Source organism: Petromyzon marinus, chromosome 35 (genome assembly GCF_048934315.1).
Source record: "Petromyzon marinus isolate PM22_M1 ecotype Great Lakes invasive population chromosome 35, UKy_Petmar_22M1.pri1.0, whole genome shotgun sequence".
Taxonomy (NCBI): Eukaryota; Metazoa; Chordata; class Hyperoartia; order Petromyzontiformes; family Petromyzontidae; genus Petromyzon; species Petromyzon marinus.
This window is the reverse complement of record NC_133701.1, coordinates 5,923,743-5,940,685: the sequence shown is the minus strand read 5'-3', so window position 1 is coordinate 5,940,685 and position 16,943 is coordinate 5,923,743. Positions and strand designations below refer to the sequence as shown.

Below are 16,943 nucleotides of genomic sequence, written 5' to 3'. Positions count from 1 at the left end.
TTTACAGGTTGCTTCATTTATAATAAGCATTACGATAATACCCTCACTGCATCTCAAGACTATTTCAGGATGGCTCTGCATTGAGACGTTTGGCCAATTCCATTCACCGTGGGAGGGAGCGGGGGTACCCACAGCAAGCCCACCACTCATTCCAGGTGAATAACACCAAATGCCCCGCACAGAGAGATTCGACAATCCATTGCTGTACTGCCATATCGTGGATATCTGACAGGGAAACCTTCAACACACACATTACAGGGACTTCAAACAAACTATCCGTCACGTGGTATCGTGGGTGCTATGCGAACTCAAAAGTTCAAACACAAGTGGCTTTTGGCAGGCCATCAAACAAAGATTGTCACCGCATCGCGCGCTTTCAGATGCACTTCTGCTGCTGTCGGGAAAGCTCTTCCTTCCGATATTAGGAAGCCACTGGAGCTATGCACTTTTGAATCTAGATTGAAAACTCATTTCTTTAGAACTGCTTTTTGTGTTTGTCGTCCTTTCCCCGCACCTCCGATTGGCACGGTTGGCTAAGTACGGTGCGAAAGTAGTTCGACATATACACATTATAGAATTCATTGCTGTACTCCTATTTCCTTGTCGTCTCATTCACCCAGCCGATTAAATCAAACACTTCTTGGGCCAGCATCTGTCACTGCGTTTAGGGCCAAAGGCAAAACGCAGAAACGCTCGCATGAACTTGCTCCAAAAAAAACACACACCCGGCAGCGGAAAAATGTACATCCGACGACATTCCGTGTAATCTCCCATCCAGCACATGGTGGTGGGGGGAGACATGGTGCTTCAACAAGGATGGCGTTGTGATTTCGCTGAATAAGCTTGCGCACGGATCTGTGCGCGGCATTGTTCGCCTGCGTTAGCGGCGAATAAAGGGCCGGCGACGGAGAGGGGGGAACGAGCGACCGGCTCAGAGAAAGCCTACAGGGGTACAAGAGGTAACGCTTTGATGCAGAACGCTCCCTCGAGATGGAATTGGCAAAACATCCAATCCGAGACCCCCTCCTTACAACAACAACAAAAAACGACTAGTGAGACTCGGTGAGGCTTTCCCAGACATGAAAATTATATTATTATCGATACGGTTCGATACGGTTCGATACATGGCAACACTTTCTGTAATTAATAAGATAATCAAAAAATACATTAGTAGGTGTACAGCTCCGTTTGGCAAACAAATGCAGGATGAACGCCTCCCCCCCATGCCATATTGGTCATGGGGAATTTATTTGCATATATTTGGCAAGCATCGTACAGCACAATAATGGATTTTTCTCCACTGCCCTTTGCTGCAAATAACGTCTATTCCATGTATTACGGTCGCCCACCCAAGCACGGTCGGGGCCTAACACCTGCGTTTGGATTGCGAGATCTGACGAAATTTGGCACGTTTCGGGTGGCAGGGTGGTAGGCCAGCAAACACACACGCGGCACCTTGTGTGAGACCACTGTAGCCATGAGCACGAAGTTGGTTAATTGAATCCAACCCGAGAATTCGATAGAGATGCCACCAGAATTGAGAAACTGGAGATGTACCGCATGGGAGGCGCGGTATAATTATTTCCGCATTCTCCGGATTACGAGATGCGCCTGTTCCCACTGCATTTTAAAGCAAAATTTGGGGGTGCGGATTATAATTTGATAGATGTCTGTGTGTATGTGCAAGACCAGATTTATTAACTTCGGGCACAAGTTTGGAGTGCGTCTTACTTTTTTCTGGAGCGTTTTATAATCCGGAGAACTTATAAAGTAATGATCATGATGATGTTGAACTTCTTTCGCACCGTACGTAGCCAACCATGCTAATCGGAGGTGCGGGAGAAGGATGAAATTGCCAAGTTTTATTGGTGGCCCCGCCGCTCACCTGTGCCGTTTCCGTCATCTTGTGCTCAAAGTCGGAGCGCACGTTGGCGTACTTATCCACGAACACCTTGTACGCCTCCATCGCCTTGCGTGACTTCACCTGGGCCTGTTGTCGTACGCGCACACAGCAGCAGCGGATTCTAAACCCCTGGAGTCTCAACGAGGTCACGTGACCAGATTGTCAACCCCTGGCTTATCAACATCACGTGACCAGAGTCTGACACGCTCATTTCACGAGTTCACGTGACCAGATTGTCAACCCCTTGCTTCTCAACATCACGTGACCAGTTTCTGAACCCCTCGCTTCTCAACAAGGCCACATGACCATATTCTCAACCCCTCGCTTAGCAATGGGGTCACATGACTAGATTGTGATCCCCTAGCTTTCTCAACATCACATGACCAGTTTCTGAACTGCTCGCTTCGCAGTGAGGTCATGTGACCAGATTGTCAACCCCTCGTTTCGCAATGTCACACCATGACCGCATATTCAATAACGTCACATGACAATGAGAGCATTTCACTGTCACGCACCTCAAGATTATAAACCTGGCAGAGTATTCTCGCTGCCAGTCTCCCACATGCAAGTACTTTACTAACCAGGTTCAAACCTCTTCAGCTTCCGAGACATGACGGATTGGGTGCACAAGGAACAGCATCATCAAAGGCAGCAGCCATGATCTACCCACTGCTTGTTAAAAGATCATAGCTACACGGCATCCAGTGGAGACTCAGTTGATTTGTGAGCAATACTTGGCAGTGGTGTCATTGTTGGGAGGGTTTTATTCAGCAGTGAACAGTGACTAGCATGTATTTGTGTCCGCCCAGGCACTGTGTGTGTTGCTTGGAAGTGTGGTACAAGTTGGTAGCATTGTTCTAAATGTTTCTCAATTGTTTTTCTATGCGATCAGATTGTTAAAGGAAGACTCAACCCAAAAAAAAGAAAATTCCTTTCCATGTAGAAACGCACCTTGTATGCTGCCATTATTGTACGCAGTTCTCCCGAGAAAACTTTAATTCTAGTCTCTAATTAGCTCTGAGTGGTAATACATATAATACATTTCAGTCCTTTATAAAGCCACTGCGAGATGAAGAACTCACCATGCCGTGTTGGTCATGGCGGTTGTTTGAACATACACTTCACCATCCTGGTCAGTGCAGACCGGTGAAGAATCGAAGGAAGCAGGATTGGTTGAGATATCATTGGCCACTGATGTGAGCTGTGGCCAGGAATCTTAAGTCAGTTTTCTGGGTTCATAACGCAGTGCACTAACCACTGCACCACCGTTCCACCCCCTCTTACTTGGTTTTAATAAAGGTTATATGTGTCCTGGTCTGGCTGCCCTGTGTTGGAAGCGCAGACGAAGACTTTATTTTAGCTGGTAAGGCCCTATTAGCTAAACAGCTCTCTTACAAAGATGGCCAAGCTTCATTATAAAGAAAAAGGATTTCAGGTTACCATCAGGAAATTCATTTATAGCATTCTAATGCTGTATTAAGGGGTGCCACGGTGGCGAGACGTTAACTACTTTGCCTGGTATACACGAGGTCGTGAGTTCAATTCCGACCCTGATGCCTGTATATTTTAAATTTGCATGTCTCACTCCCCGTAGACGCGTGAATTTTCCACATTTGGAAACATGCGTTGAGCGTATTTGGCTGTTATACATTTTCACATAAGCCACTTCGTTGAGCTATGATTTGTGGCCAGGTCACTTCTGAAAAAGAGCTAAAGCTCAGTGGACCGTACCTCGTAAAATAAACGTAGTAGCAGTTATAGTAGTAAATTAATGCGAGGTGCCATTACAGCATGACTAATTAACTTTAAAAGTCTTTATTTTTAACGAAGCTTCAAACGTATTTCGGACAAGCCAGGACGCAGAGCCTGGAAGAGAAAGAGCTGTTTATGTTTTTGGTTGTCATTACGGCCTCTCCTTGAAAGAAAAGCAGACTTGAAAATTTGTGATGCCAGGGAGGTTCCGCCTAATGATTTCCCAGTCGCTGGTCCGTGAACGGTAACGGATATATTCTCGCAGCCATACATCCAAAACCTTTTTCATGGACTCGATGCTTAAATAATGATAATTCGGGCACAAAACTTCAGCCGATGCCTTTGGAATTTAGATTTTGAGAGTGGCAGCTTGGTTCGGGATGCAATCGGGGGTTGATTTACTGCAGCTTGGCAGAGAAAATGAAAAATCCCAATTGGAGGATTTTGCACGCACTATGAGCACAACGCACTGACCATCAATCTGTCCGCAGCCTGTCCATCTACATTACTTCGCCAGGATACATTACCGGCGGTCACGAGCTTTCTCCACAGTGTGAATTTATAGCGACACGAGTCCATTATAGAAAGGACACACGTAAACACACATCTATATCCACGGAGTGTAACGGTTTGCTGCTCTCGATGTCCATCACGATTCAGGGCCCCGCAAATTCTATTCGAGAACCGAGCATTTAAATATTTATTCTGTTACTCAGTTGGGTTTTGCTATCATTTTGTATTTGTTTTTTTCTAGGCCGATTTCTATTCGCTCAGTTGCTGTTCTTGTTTTTATGTCATTGCCTTTGTCGTTCTGGTGACCCACGTCACTCGCACAAACGGTCTCTCGAGTTCCCGCCCGGTTAAAACAAAATAAACTTGAAACCGAAATGTCAAAGGAGTTGCACAATGGAAACATTTTCTTGATCGCATGATGCCGATAGTGACAACGTGATACGAACGGTAACGTTCGAAAAATCTGCTTTGCAACTTATTTTCAGCGTGGTGTGTGACACTGACGCAGAGACAGGGTACAGAATAATGTTTGAGCATTGGCACCGAGGAATGCCGACCTGTGCCCTTTACCAGTTGTTGCCACTAAGGGTCGCATAGAGCAGCAATTGCCAAGTCTCCCGGCGGACACTGGGCCATCATGATGCTTGTTTTACTCGACAAACTGAAGCATCGCTGGAGCATAATGGCACGGGTGAGAGTCTGCACGCACGGTTTGCCTTCCTGTATCCACGGCTGGTGGCGTTAGCAAGATGGCGGCGTATGCGCGACACCGGAGCTGGTTTAAATATAATAAGGTGAAAAACCACCAAAACGACAAACAAACTAAAATAAACTCCCGTCGCCACGTTTCAGATCACGGGTGGATAGCTCAGCGGGCGCCGCGACCGAGCCTGGCGGCAGTGGTGGTGGCCGTAGTCGTGAAGGCAGTGGTGCTGCTGCTGTTGCTGCTGGAGGTAGCGGTGGCGAGGATGGACGCGGGGGCAACGGTCGTGGTAACGGTGGTGGAGATAGCGACGGTGAAGGCGGCGGCGGTGACGGCGGCGGGCTCACTTGCCTTCTCGTACTCTTTGTGGTTTCCCTCCTTCTTGAGCCTCTCCGTCTCCTGGTGTTTGCTGTTGTAGACCTCCTTGGCTTTGAGCAGCGCCTGTGTGGTGGACTGCATGCCCTGCACGGCCTCCAGGGTCCCCGACACCTCCTCCTTCGTCTGTGGCAAGTGGGAAGTTAAAGAGTCAGTAATGCAAAAGGAGAAACGAGGGAACATGAGATTAATTTGCAAACAGCCTAAAAAATCAAAAATTTCCATTGAGATAGGGTAGTTTTACGATATTGGATGTACATTTGAGACGAGCGGAATGCGCTCGTCTGAAATGTACATACGAAATTTACACCCCGACTCAGCGATTCGATGAACTGTCACAATTCGGGGTCACGATTCGATTGAAGTATCGACTGTATTCCGTCTCATATTGGCAGTCTCATTGGTATTCGGCAGTTTCACAATTTTGGATGTCCATTTCAGATGCTTTATATGACACCCCACATCCACCTCGCCTAACAATGTTTATTTAACTAGTTGTATGTATGTTGAACTTCATTTGCACCATACATAGCCAACCGTGTTAAACGGAGGTGTGGGGTTTGGTACAATAATGAAGGATTTGATATAGATGTACCTTGTGCTCTAGCAGATAATCTCCACTCAAAACCAGCTTTGCAGTGTTCAGGAAAATATCGAGTGAGAAATAAGGCCCTGGGAATATTGCTAGGTCTACTGATTAAGCCCTGGGACTAGTGCTAGGACTACCGACTTCAATGGTAAGGGAACCAATTAAGCCTTGGTAATGGTGCTCGGGCTACCGACTGCAATGCAAAGGGTATACCAAGGAAGCCTTGAGAATAGCGCTCGTGGTGTTGATTGGCCACAGCGCTATTTTTCAACTTCCGCGGCCACCTCGCAATGGTTGCGCGCCTGCGTCGCTCGCACCTTCTTGTGCTGCTTGGTCTGCTCGTCGCCGTACTTCTGCACCTCCCGGATGAGCTCCATGAGCTTGCGGCTCAGCTCCTGGTGGCACGAGGCGAGGCGCTCCGACGAGGCGCGGAACACTTCCCACATGGGCGCAAACGTCCTGCGTCGGGGATGGGCGGAACAGGCGAGGCGTTAACTGACTGACTTAATTTGAAACAGTTGAGGGCGCGCCAGGCGAGAATGCGAGAAAGACGATGGTAAAAAATGTGACTTTACGATGTCACCAAAGCTGGGATGGTTAGTCCATGAAGACGATTAATCGACGACAACAAAAACTTCTGCCTCCCGAAGATGGGATTACTTTACAAGCTACGCACAACTGACAGAAAACTAACATCATTGTCATCGGCCATGGACAATCCACTGTAGGATGCAGGCCTCACCAAGCCATCCTGCAATTTAACATACAAAGTGGAAACACAATAACAGAAAGCGACAACTACACGGTACATACTTTATTGACGACAGAGGGATTATTATATCGGACTATATTCGAAAAAAAAGCCTTCTCGCCGAATGACCTGGGTGAATTCCTGTCTGGCTGGGTGCCACGGTCCCAAGTGCTCCCAAGGTGGGAATAAGGAGAGTGAGGGTGAGAGGTGAGAGAAACAGGAAGAGGAATAAGGGGGAGGGAAGTGGGGGAGGTACAGTGGAGGGAGGAGAGGAGACAGAGGAATTGAGAAACAGATAAAAACAAAGACAATGTGAGAAATCGAGATAAATTACGATGTACAGTGCAGAGACAGGGCTCAATACAAGTTTTGCTGGCTGGCTGGGAGGGATGGACAGACAGTCACATTAAAATTATGTGCGGGTTATTAGTTGTTAATCAATACACTTATTAACCAAAATTAATCCTCCGAGTATCTTTCCTCACAAGGGTCCCTGCTAAGTATTCGCTATCAAGGCAACGATGGCCGTGGATTGCCCAAAAAAGTCATTTTAAAGTAAATTTCTCAATTTCGGACCACGCGGACGTCACACAAGGAACTGTTCTTCGTTTGACAGCACAGGAACTCAACAGGCGCCGCGAAGGAGACGGCGCATGTTTCACGGTTAACACAACCGCGGTGTTAACCAGGGCGGCCGCTTGATTCGAACCCGCGAACCTCTGCAACAGACGGCGAATGTGTACCCTAGGGGCATCGTGACCACCCGCAGGATAGCGTGGGTGGTCAGACCATGACTGAAATTGAAGACTCGGGAAATTATGATTTTTGATTCACATTCTGATTCTGTCACCGACTTCTCCAACACTAACCAAGTTTACAAAGCTCGTGCTTTTCATAATTACACCTTCACCACATTCAAGCAGAACACTGAACGCAGCCACTACTGTAACCTTCTTATTTTGTATCTATATATATTAGAAAAAAACTACGTACAAGATAATGTTATTACACGGGTCAGTTTAAGCAAAGCGCTTCAAGCAACGAGATGAATTTCCAACAAGCACCGCTGGAGGTCATTTTCCACCATCCGTGCAAATGTGTTCACGTGTCGCCGACGCATTAATACACGCACACACGCGTGTGTAACATGCACAAAGGCAATGACAAAGATACCACGTATAGCCTTTTATAGACTATATGGGGCAAGTGCTGTCAGTGAGAGCTTAATAAAGGCAGACACCGGCACGTGGCAGTGTGCTGCAGCCAGCACCACGCGCGGCCACATTTGGTTCTCCGGTGCTATTTACCCAGGCTGAGTCAACTTAGGGGAGGTCCAGGACTGGTTCCGATATCATTTGTCACCGGGCATCAAATTCAGGTAGCTGGGCTCGTAGCACAGGCGTGCTGATGACTACTGCTTTGAGTGGCGAGTGGCAGGTTTATTGGTGAATGCCTGATGAGGGTCAAGTGAGTGTGATATGTCTCCCCTGTCTGCGGAACAGGCTGCCTGCAAAATGTAAAATATCACCATCCAAGACTATGCTGGAAAATATAAACATGAACCAAAAAAAAATCCTGTTCCAGGAAGCACCAACAACCTTTAATGTCACATCTTAGATTGTCACATCTGAGATACAAGAGAACAGGACACAAAGGCAAGAAGACTATCCTCACAATATCGCAACGGGGAGGAGAGAACCGTACGTAAATGCATTGTCCGGAGTGATTTGGTTATTACGTCACGGACAAAAGCAGCTACCAAAATGAAAAAAAAGAGGACAATCCTGGAAAAACCAGGACAGTTGGTAACCGGGGTTCACATCAAGCATCGCACACATAAGACCATGTGCACACTCAGCAATAGCCCCCACCACCGCCTCTTATGTAACACAGCCGCACGGGCGCTCCGCATCCATTATCCGGCTCAATTGACAGCAGCTGAAGCCCGGCACTGTATTACCCCCCCCCCCCCCCCCCCACCGCTTGAATGGATTTGTCAAAAAAATCTAAAACGAGCCACGAGGACGTCAGAACTCCTTCCTCGTCCTCCCCTCCTTCCTCCCCCCACCCCAGGAACATCAATTTCCAGCCCAATTAGGAACGTACGGAATTAGCGTTAGCACCGTGCTCATAACGATGCCAGTGCGTTTAACGTGTAATACGATCGGCCTGGATGGATTTGCAGATGTAGAGTCTCACCCTCTACCGATGGCGACATTTTTTTTACCGTCTGGTCTTTAACATGTTTTTTTTTTGTCCCGTTGATGCAGTTTTGCTGATACGATTCTCAAAGACGGAACATTAGCATATACGTCGGATAAATCATAACTAACCGATTCGCGCACGCGTGCGATTCCAACATGCATATCACTGGAGTGATAACATAGCCTAACGGAAGAATCAAAGCGTCGGTTTTGGCGACGCATCAAGCACACACACAGGGGCTTTTTACTGCTGCAGCAGAGAAGCAGCGTGGGGTCAGTACCAGACAGGATTGGGGGGGACTGGCGGAGACTGGCTCTGTGCCAGGCTGGTTCCACTTAGCTGGCCTGAGTGCACACAGGTCAGCCAAGCCGTGCAGCTGCAGCGACAATGACGGGGGCCTTCCACTCACGGCCCATTTACCACGGATCGGATTAAGACCATTCGCGGTCAATGCTACCTAAGCTGTAGGAAAGCTGGTCGAATATTCGCTCGATTGTTTGTTCCCGACGCGAACCGCCTTTCTCTCGTGCTCCGCCTGTCCACCCCAGCCTAGCCTACTCCGCAGCAGACGACCGCTAACCCCGCGTCAATTGAGACCCCATGGGAAAGGGCGACCTCAGGCCGAGACCGTAATTAGTGGCAGCTGTGTAGCGACTGGTCGGGCGCTGTATGGAGGGACCAGGATGAATGCTGAACATGCACTGGGGTGGAGCGGTGGGGCAGTGGTTAGGTGTGCCGCGCAATGAGCGCAGTGACCCGAGTTTTATTCCGGGCCATGGCTAACTCACAGTGGTGAGGGACATCCAAACCAGTTCGGGACAACCCGCTTGTGAACCCGCATTAGCCAGTGTGGTGCAGCATGGTCTAACAACCTTCCATGATCGACACAGCGTGAGAAGGCTCTCGTCCTACAGTGGATTGACAAATGGCAGGAAAAGATTCACCCAAACCACCACCAAAATCTGACCATGCGTCACAAATCTGTCAACTCATAACACCTGGGTCTATCCCGTGACATCCTGTCAGTGAGCCTTCAACACTTTGTGGCCTCAAGGTGCACCTAGCCTGGCACAAGCACTGTGGTGACATTATCAACCACTTAGTGACGATGGCGGTTGTTGTTGCTGTGTATCTGTGTGTATGTGGTCAACGACAATGACAATTATCTGAACCGGTCGTGAGCCTCCCCAAGGTCAACTCAATCTCAAATGAGGAGGTGGTGTGATGTGTAAACATCGCCACTGGGGAGACAAAGGCGCCCGGGGATGGTGCTGGCCACCCAAACCCCTCGTGTGTCATGCCAACCTTCATTTAGTACTCGCTAACAGTGCTCGCCCCAACAGCTTTCTTAAGGCTATACGGGGGATCTCTGTATTTTTGTGCAGGGCGGGGGGCGGGGGTGGGTAATGCCTTCAAACTAAACCAGAAGAATTACATCTGACACTGTGACGTCAAAGTGCAGATCCCCCCCCAAAGCCGCGGGGCCCGGGACAGTCGTCCCGATTTGGCGTACCCTAGGGACGGCCTACTGGTTGGGGGCACTGCTCCACGCAACCTGAGAGTTGCGAGCGCACCGCACACTAAGAATCGGCGCGCCAAAGCTCTCTCAAAAGCCCCGTTAACAAACGGGTACCGAGGCAAAATTGCAGGCTGCACGGGCACACTGCCGCACTGACAGGCCGCAGGGCGCCAAATCCAGGGCGACCCGCCGTGCGTGTGTGCGGAAGCGGGGTAACAACGGCTCTTGGGCTTAAACACCATGCTCGGCAAAAACACGACAAGCGGTTGCTCGTGGCCGAGGGAATAATAAAGGTTATATTTTCCTCTCATTGTTTCTGCCAACATTATTATTACGGTCTGGTTTTGGACACGTTTCAGGCTGACGTTTCCTCTTAGTCCTCCGCGGTTCGCCCACAAGTAGCAGGTGATAAACCCAAGCAGGGCACACTACCACCTAGGTTCAATAGTTCTACCAGGATGCATGCAACATCCCCTATAGTCCTAAATGCAACAATCCATCGAGCAAATCCATCAATGAATGTATCTTGCACAATGGACAGCGGCATTTAGAACTTTAAAGGACGGCGATGGTTTTGGAGTTCTTCATCCAGCAGTGAAATGATCGTGACTGATAATGACGATGATGATGACGATGATGATGAATCCAAGCAAAAACAATAGATCGGCACAGATCTGGGTCGCCATTCAAGTCATGAAAAATGTCGTATTACGTTTTGTTTTGACTGTCACATGACTATCGTTTCTTCCTTTTACAGTTTTGTTCGCTCAGTTGAGCCTAAAAAGGTAGCATTAACGTATCATTTGCATGTGATAAGCCATAAATTACACAAACATTGATCCTTACACGCATGACTTGATGAATATTTGGCCAATTCCATAAATATGCTTGGTTCTTTCGGTGAAGTCACGGAGAAGGGAAACAATAAAATAGAAATAACCAAGAATATGAATCCCTGCAGTCACGAAAGCTTTAAATCAAAATTCCATAAATGTTGAGCATGCAAAGGCAAGCCAGAGGCGCACACAACAGATAGATCAAGAATCCATTGCTGTACTGCTCCATCGTGACCACCTCGATGCCAACTTTTACACAAAATCTCTAACACAGTTCCCAGGGACTTTAAACCACAGACCATGTGGTCTTGGTGCCAAACGCGATATTAGCGCAGAGTTGATGTCCGGCGTCACGTGCAGTCTTTACGACATGGCACCGCAAAGTCAGAACATCCACACCTCATCTCCGGGACTCTCATTTGTTTGTCTCTGGGATATCAGGTCTACAGTCGACAGATCTCTCAAACTCTTGAGTCTCACGAATCTGTCCCTCTTTTTTTTCCCCCAGGTCTCCCACCTCCACCTCTCATCTCTCTCTCTCTCTTTCATCTCACTCAAATTTTATAAAGCTCTTGTCTCCAGTGATCTCTTGTGTCAGAATCAGAATATTTATTTATGCTGGAAGAATCCTATCAGCTATAAAGCTTTTTTTAACAAACATCCAGTGCAATGGCCCTTCTTCATAGCTCAAACTATCGGCCCTTCATAGTTAACGACCTATATAGGGGCTGCCTCCTGAAATGCCTCCCAATTGTATATTTTCCTCGACGAGCACTTTGAGTTCTTAGCGTCTCTAACCTCTCACCTCACCAACAGTTATCTCTTGTCTACACAGCCTTCTCTCATCATCTCCGTCTCTCATTTCATCTTTCCTCTCACCAATCCGAAGCTCAACGATGTCTCGGGACGGAGCCACAGCTCTCTCGGCGGGACACTCCAAAAAAAAGCCCCCCCCCCCCTCCCACCTCTCCCCCCCTCCCCTCCTCCCCCTCCCCTCCCCCGCGGGTGACGTCTCGCCCGCGGCTCGCCGGGCCAAAGGACGCCCGAGCATCGTGTGGCGCGCCGTAGGACGGCCGCGGAGCCCGCGCCGCCGCGACTGCACAATGCTGGACACAGCCCAGCCCCCCCGGTATGCGCCACCTCCGTGTGCGCTGGACAGCAACGTGGAGGTGGCCACGCAAGGGCAAAAGCTTGCGCCCTTAATATAGGGCGCGAAGCTCTTTGACGACCCGTTCCGCTCGGTGCTGTTGTGCACGCTGGCACGCGCACACGCACTCGCTCTCCAATGCACTGCTTTACGGGTGTTACGGAACGACCTTCATAATAATAATGGATGGTGATCCGTTTACAGATACCGCAGTGATTTCAAACGACTGAATGTTGCGCAAGGCGATGGCTCCATGTCTTACGTAGAAGAGCGGAAAATTATTTTATTGCACGTGCACTGAGATTGGTGGAAGATGCGTAGAGGATTTTAAATAAAATGTTGTTTTCTCCACAATGTAATTTATCCCCTTTTATTGTATTAGCATTATTATTGTTCCGCTTGTTTACCAAGGCAAGCCTCACCGAGTCTCATGACTCATTTTAACGCCAAGTGTTCACAGTAGTGGGTGATGACTGACATGTAAATTCCAACCGAGTGAAATTAGTGGGGCATCTATAAATGAATCACCCTGTATAATTACGATTCAGAGTCACAGTTTTATTGAAGAATTGATTACGGTTTTATTTAAACATTGCAAATATATGAAGTGGCCTCCAGTGGCTGGATGGGTCAAGAAAACTCATTACATATGCTCTATAAAGGCTCAAATCAATGAATTCCCCGTGAAATTAAAATGTGATGCTAAATGAGGCACTGACACTTTGCTACACCCTTGGTTACAATCCTAAAAAATACTTCACTACGCTGGTCATTACGGGTTGTTGAAGGTAGGGAGTATAGTAACGGGTGCATAGAAGTGCAGCACAACAATGGGTATTGCTCCTGCAATACACTGCTGATGCCACAGTGGCGAGATGTTAACTCCCTCGCCCGGTATACAGGAAGTCGTGGGTTCGATCCCGACCCTGACGCCGGTATATTTGGAGTTTGCATGCTCTCCCTGTGGTCGCGTGAATTTTTCTCCGGGTCCTCCGGTTTTCCCCTCCACATTTAGAATCAACATCACGGCGTTTAGAGTATTTGGCTGCTATCAATTTCCAGACAATAAGCCACTTCGTTGAGATATTATTTCGTGGCCAGGTCACATCTGCAAAAGAGCTATATAGCTCAGTGGGTCTTAAGAGGTAAAATAACAAAGTCTAGCTTTTTTAGTTTAAATAGCACCTGCAAGCAGCCTATAACACCTGCTTTACGGAAGATGGTCGCCCATCCAACCACTATCACGGCTCAAGCTCGCTTAGCCTCCGAGATCGGGAATATTCTCGCTGATTGGCCATAGGCATGGGTACGTACGTGGACAGTCCTTTTGTCAGTCCACTGCTGAATGCACGGACGTAATATGTTTACAAAGTCAAATTCGCACAATGATCTACAGTCAAAAAGTAGAAACCAAATTACGCGTGTCCGCCACCTTTGCCAACAAAGCACCGGCACACAAGAGGCACACACTCCCAACAAATAAACAATCGGAAAATTCCACACACAGCAGCCCCTTTTTCACCCGGAATCCGATGGGCATTATAGCCCGTGTAACGTACCCCAGCTGCGAGTTGTTGCTGGCCGTCTTGGCCAGCTTCGTTAACGACTTGGCATAAACTTCTTCCACCGTCATCCTGAAAAGGAAACAAAAAACACACGGGCGGAACAGCACCACACTCAGCGGAGCAGAAGACCAAAATCAGAATTTTGTTTGCATATATACTGGAGGAATCCGACGAGCTACAAAGCTCTCTTTCACACATGTCCAGTATTTTCACGTCTAGTTTGAATAAGAATACCCACGTTCATGACTCAAAGGGACAAGAGCCCCAATATTTTGGCTGTGTAAGAAGGATAAGTGGTGATAGGTTTCCACACCGCACGCTGTTCTAAGGATGACCGTATTCTCAGAACTATAAGACGCACGTTTTTTTCTGTACTTTAAAAAGCCAAAATTGGAGGTGCATCTCACTTTCTGGAGCATCTTATGATCCGGTGAATACGGTCGTAGTAAGGAGCTCAAGAGGACGTGGCTGAACCAACCAAATGCGCATGAGCTGGGGGCACGCGACATCCAAGAATGGCGCAAAAAAGGTGCGACGACAGATCAGGCAAGAAGCGGCGTGGAACAGAATAGAAGCTGGGTGGCAGGAGGAGGAGGAGCAGGTGTGACCCAACATTGACGAAAGACCAAGGGAAGAAGTTAAGTTCGGACCGAGTGCGGCATCAGCGGTGTGCCACGAATACGCACAAGAGGGCGCGCACTTTGCCATGCACCCTGTTGCGGAGTGATGTTCGTAATGTCCGTCGCGTGGCAGATAGACAGATGTTTTCAATTGTCAAGAGCTGGAATCTTTCCAAATTTAGTGTAGAAACTAAATTAAATTTGACGGCCTTCGTGGCTGAACAGGCTGATACCATAAAACTAAATTTCATTAATAAGTTTTTACAGCCACTTGGAATGCAAGCGTGGGTTCTCCGGATTGGGCTGCACGTTGAACATTTCTTCTTGCAAGTTTTCAAAGTTCACTGCTGCGGGCATCTTCAGGAGTTGCAATGAACTCCTGAAGATGCCCGAAGAAGCACGTGGCGCAAGCTTGGAACTCGGTGCAATTTCAGAACTCGACTCAAACAACTGAATGGCCGAAACATGGGTTCGACCCCAAAAGTGTCAGCAGTGTCGACGCATTTGCTCTGACCGCTATTGAACAACCTGATAACAACACACAGACCATTACTGAAGTTCAACGGCGCAACCTTTCTGCCACAAATATTGCGGCAACCTTTAAGTGTGATGCTGCTTTCTACATTTGACGATGAAACTCCATAAAATAGAATTTCAAAATAATTGCGAATACAGGAATTGATAGCTTTTTTAAACCCAACGTACCTTTCTCTAATGAAGTCAGCCACCTCCTTGGTGGATATCTGGCCGTGCTTCATGTTATGGTAGAGGATGTCAAATCCATTGTTCTTCTCCCCCTGAAGACGACACAAAAGCAACGACCGTCAGCGCTGCGAGCGTCGGCAGAAAGGCAACCGCGATCGACGACGTGCGAAAATCATCGGCGTCAACAGCACCGCAGCCGATCGCGCAAATATTTACGTGCAGCTCTGCCACGCATACACGGATCCTTGGTGGTAGACGTTCGACATGAGCTCAGCGTGTGAGATCGTTAGCATGATTGCGGGCGGCAGGATGGTAGCGCGGTGGTGTAACACTCGTGGCTCGCAGAAAGAAGGCCCCGGGTTCGATTTCTGACTCGGATGCCTTTCTGTGTGGAGTTTGTGAGTTCTCCCCCCGTTCTTCGAGGGTTTCCTCCGGGTTCTCAAATTTTTTCACATAGCTAAAAAAAAACCCCCACTGTAACTGGTATTGGCCAAAACATCCCAATGCTGAAAACTATCCTGCATATTACGCAATTGCAATTATAAATAGTGACGCGAAAATCTGGCAGGAACCTGCTGAAATAGAGTCTTGAAACTCAGTGAAGCTTTTGTGGATAAACAAGCAGGATAATAATAACAATAAGTTCCATAGGTATGTCAGAATTCACCTAACCCATTCGCAATTTCGATGAATTGTCACAATCAAGAGATGTGATTCAAATCAAGAACAGATTATCTTTGTCTCGTTCTGCCATCTCAATCGTATTGGCAAACGCGGCTTTTTACTTCGGCATAGTATGTTAACCAACTAGGACTGCGATAAAAAAAAACACAACAATCATGAGTCCACCTTTCTTTTTGGGGGATTGGCGATCAGGTGCACGTTCGGGATTATTGGCGGTCATCCAAATCTGCCGCCTACATTTTTTACAAGCACTCTGACCGTGCACAAGAACAACTTCAGGCGGTGGTTAGGTACGTCTGGTACACTTGGCGGATCACCGTGGGTGGGCAGTATTCGAGGTCGAGTCGGCGTCCCACACAGAGCGTCGTACGGAACTGCGCGGTTACCGCACACTGCGCATTGTGCGAGCTCTTCCGTTTAAACCGTAAAAACTAAACTTCTTGTTCTTTTACAAGGTAAGGTCCACCGAGCTATATAGCTCCTTTTCAGAAGCGACCTAGGCATAAATGATAGCTCAACCAAGTGGGTTTTCACGTGGAAATGTATAGCGGCCAAATACTCTGAACGCATGTTTCTAAATGTGGAGGAAAAAAAACGGAGAAAGATCCACACGATCAAGGGGAGAACCTACAAACTCCAAATATACAGGCGTCAGGGTCGGGATCAAACCCATGACCTCCTGTATACCAGGCGAGTTAGTTAACATCTCTCCACCGTGACACCCCTTTCGGCTGCGCGAGCCAAACGTTGACTCCTGCGGGTGCGCGAAGTCGGCAACTAATCCGGAAAACGTGGATTTTGGCAGCAATAAAGATTCCACATGAGAGCCAGATTAACATTTAAGTTGTATTACTGCTAATCTGATTGCACAAAACGTGTAAACCGCAGGCTCAAACAGCCCTTGGGCTAATACTGGCTCTCCAAGTGTGGGAATGAGCGAGGTTGCTAGGAGCCCGGGCTGGTGGGGAGATGGAACAAACAAGGCAATATACTTTGAACGTTTTGTACAATTTGTACTGAACCATCATGACCATCATCATCATCAGCCATTGTCTAGCAACTTCAAGTTAAATCAT

The 16,943-nt window shown here is 47.9% G+C and overlaps 1 protein-coding gene across 11 annotated transcripts in view; it reads right to left on the bottom strand.

Annotated features, from left to right (window-relative positions):
* FCHO2 (FCH and mu domain containing endocytic adaptor 2) overlaps positions 1-16,943 on the bottom strand; it is an 89,676-nt gene that overhangs the window by 51,759 nt on the left and 20,974 nt on the right. For all 11 annotated transcript variants that reach the window (XM_032966130.2, XM_076071875.1, XM_076071874.1 and 8 more), the window contains exons 2-6: positions 15,184-15,275; positions 13,853-13,927; positions 6,153-6,294; positions 5,223-5,372; positions 1,886-1,990 (exon numbers count right to left, since the gene is read on the bottom strand). In XM_032966130.2, coding sequence (XP_032822021.2) covers positions 1,886-1,990; positions 5,223-5,372; positions 6,153-6,294; positions 13,853-13,927; positions 15,184-15,275 — 564 coding nt within the window. The remainder of the gene's footprint in view (positions 1-1,885; positions 1,991-5,222; positions 5,373-6,152; positions 6,295-13,852; positions 13,928-15,183; positions 15,276-16,943) is intronic.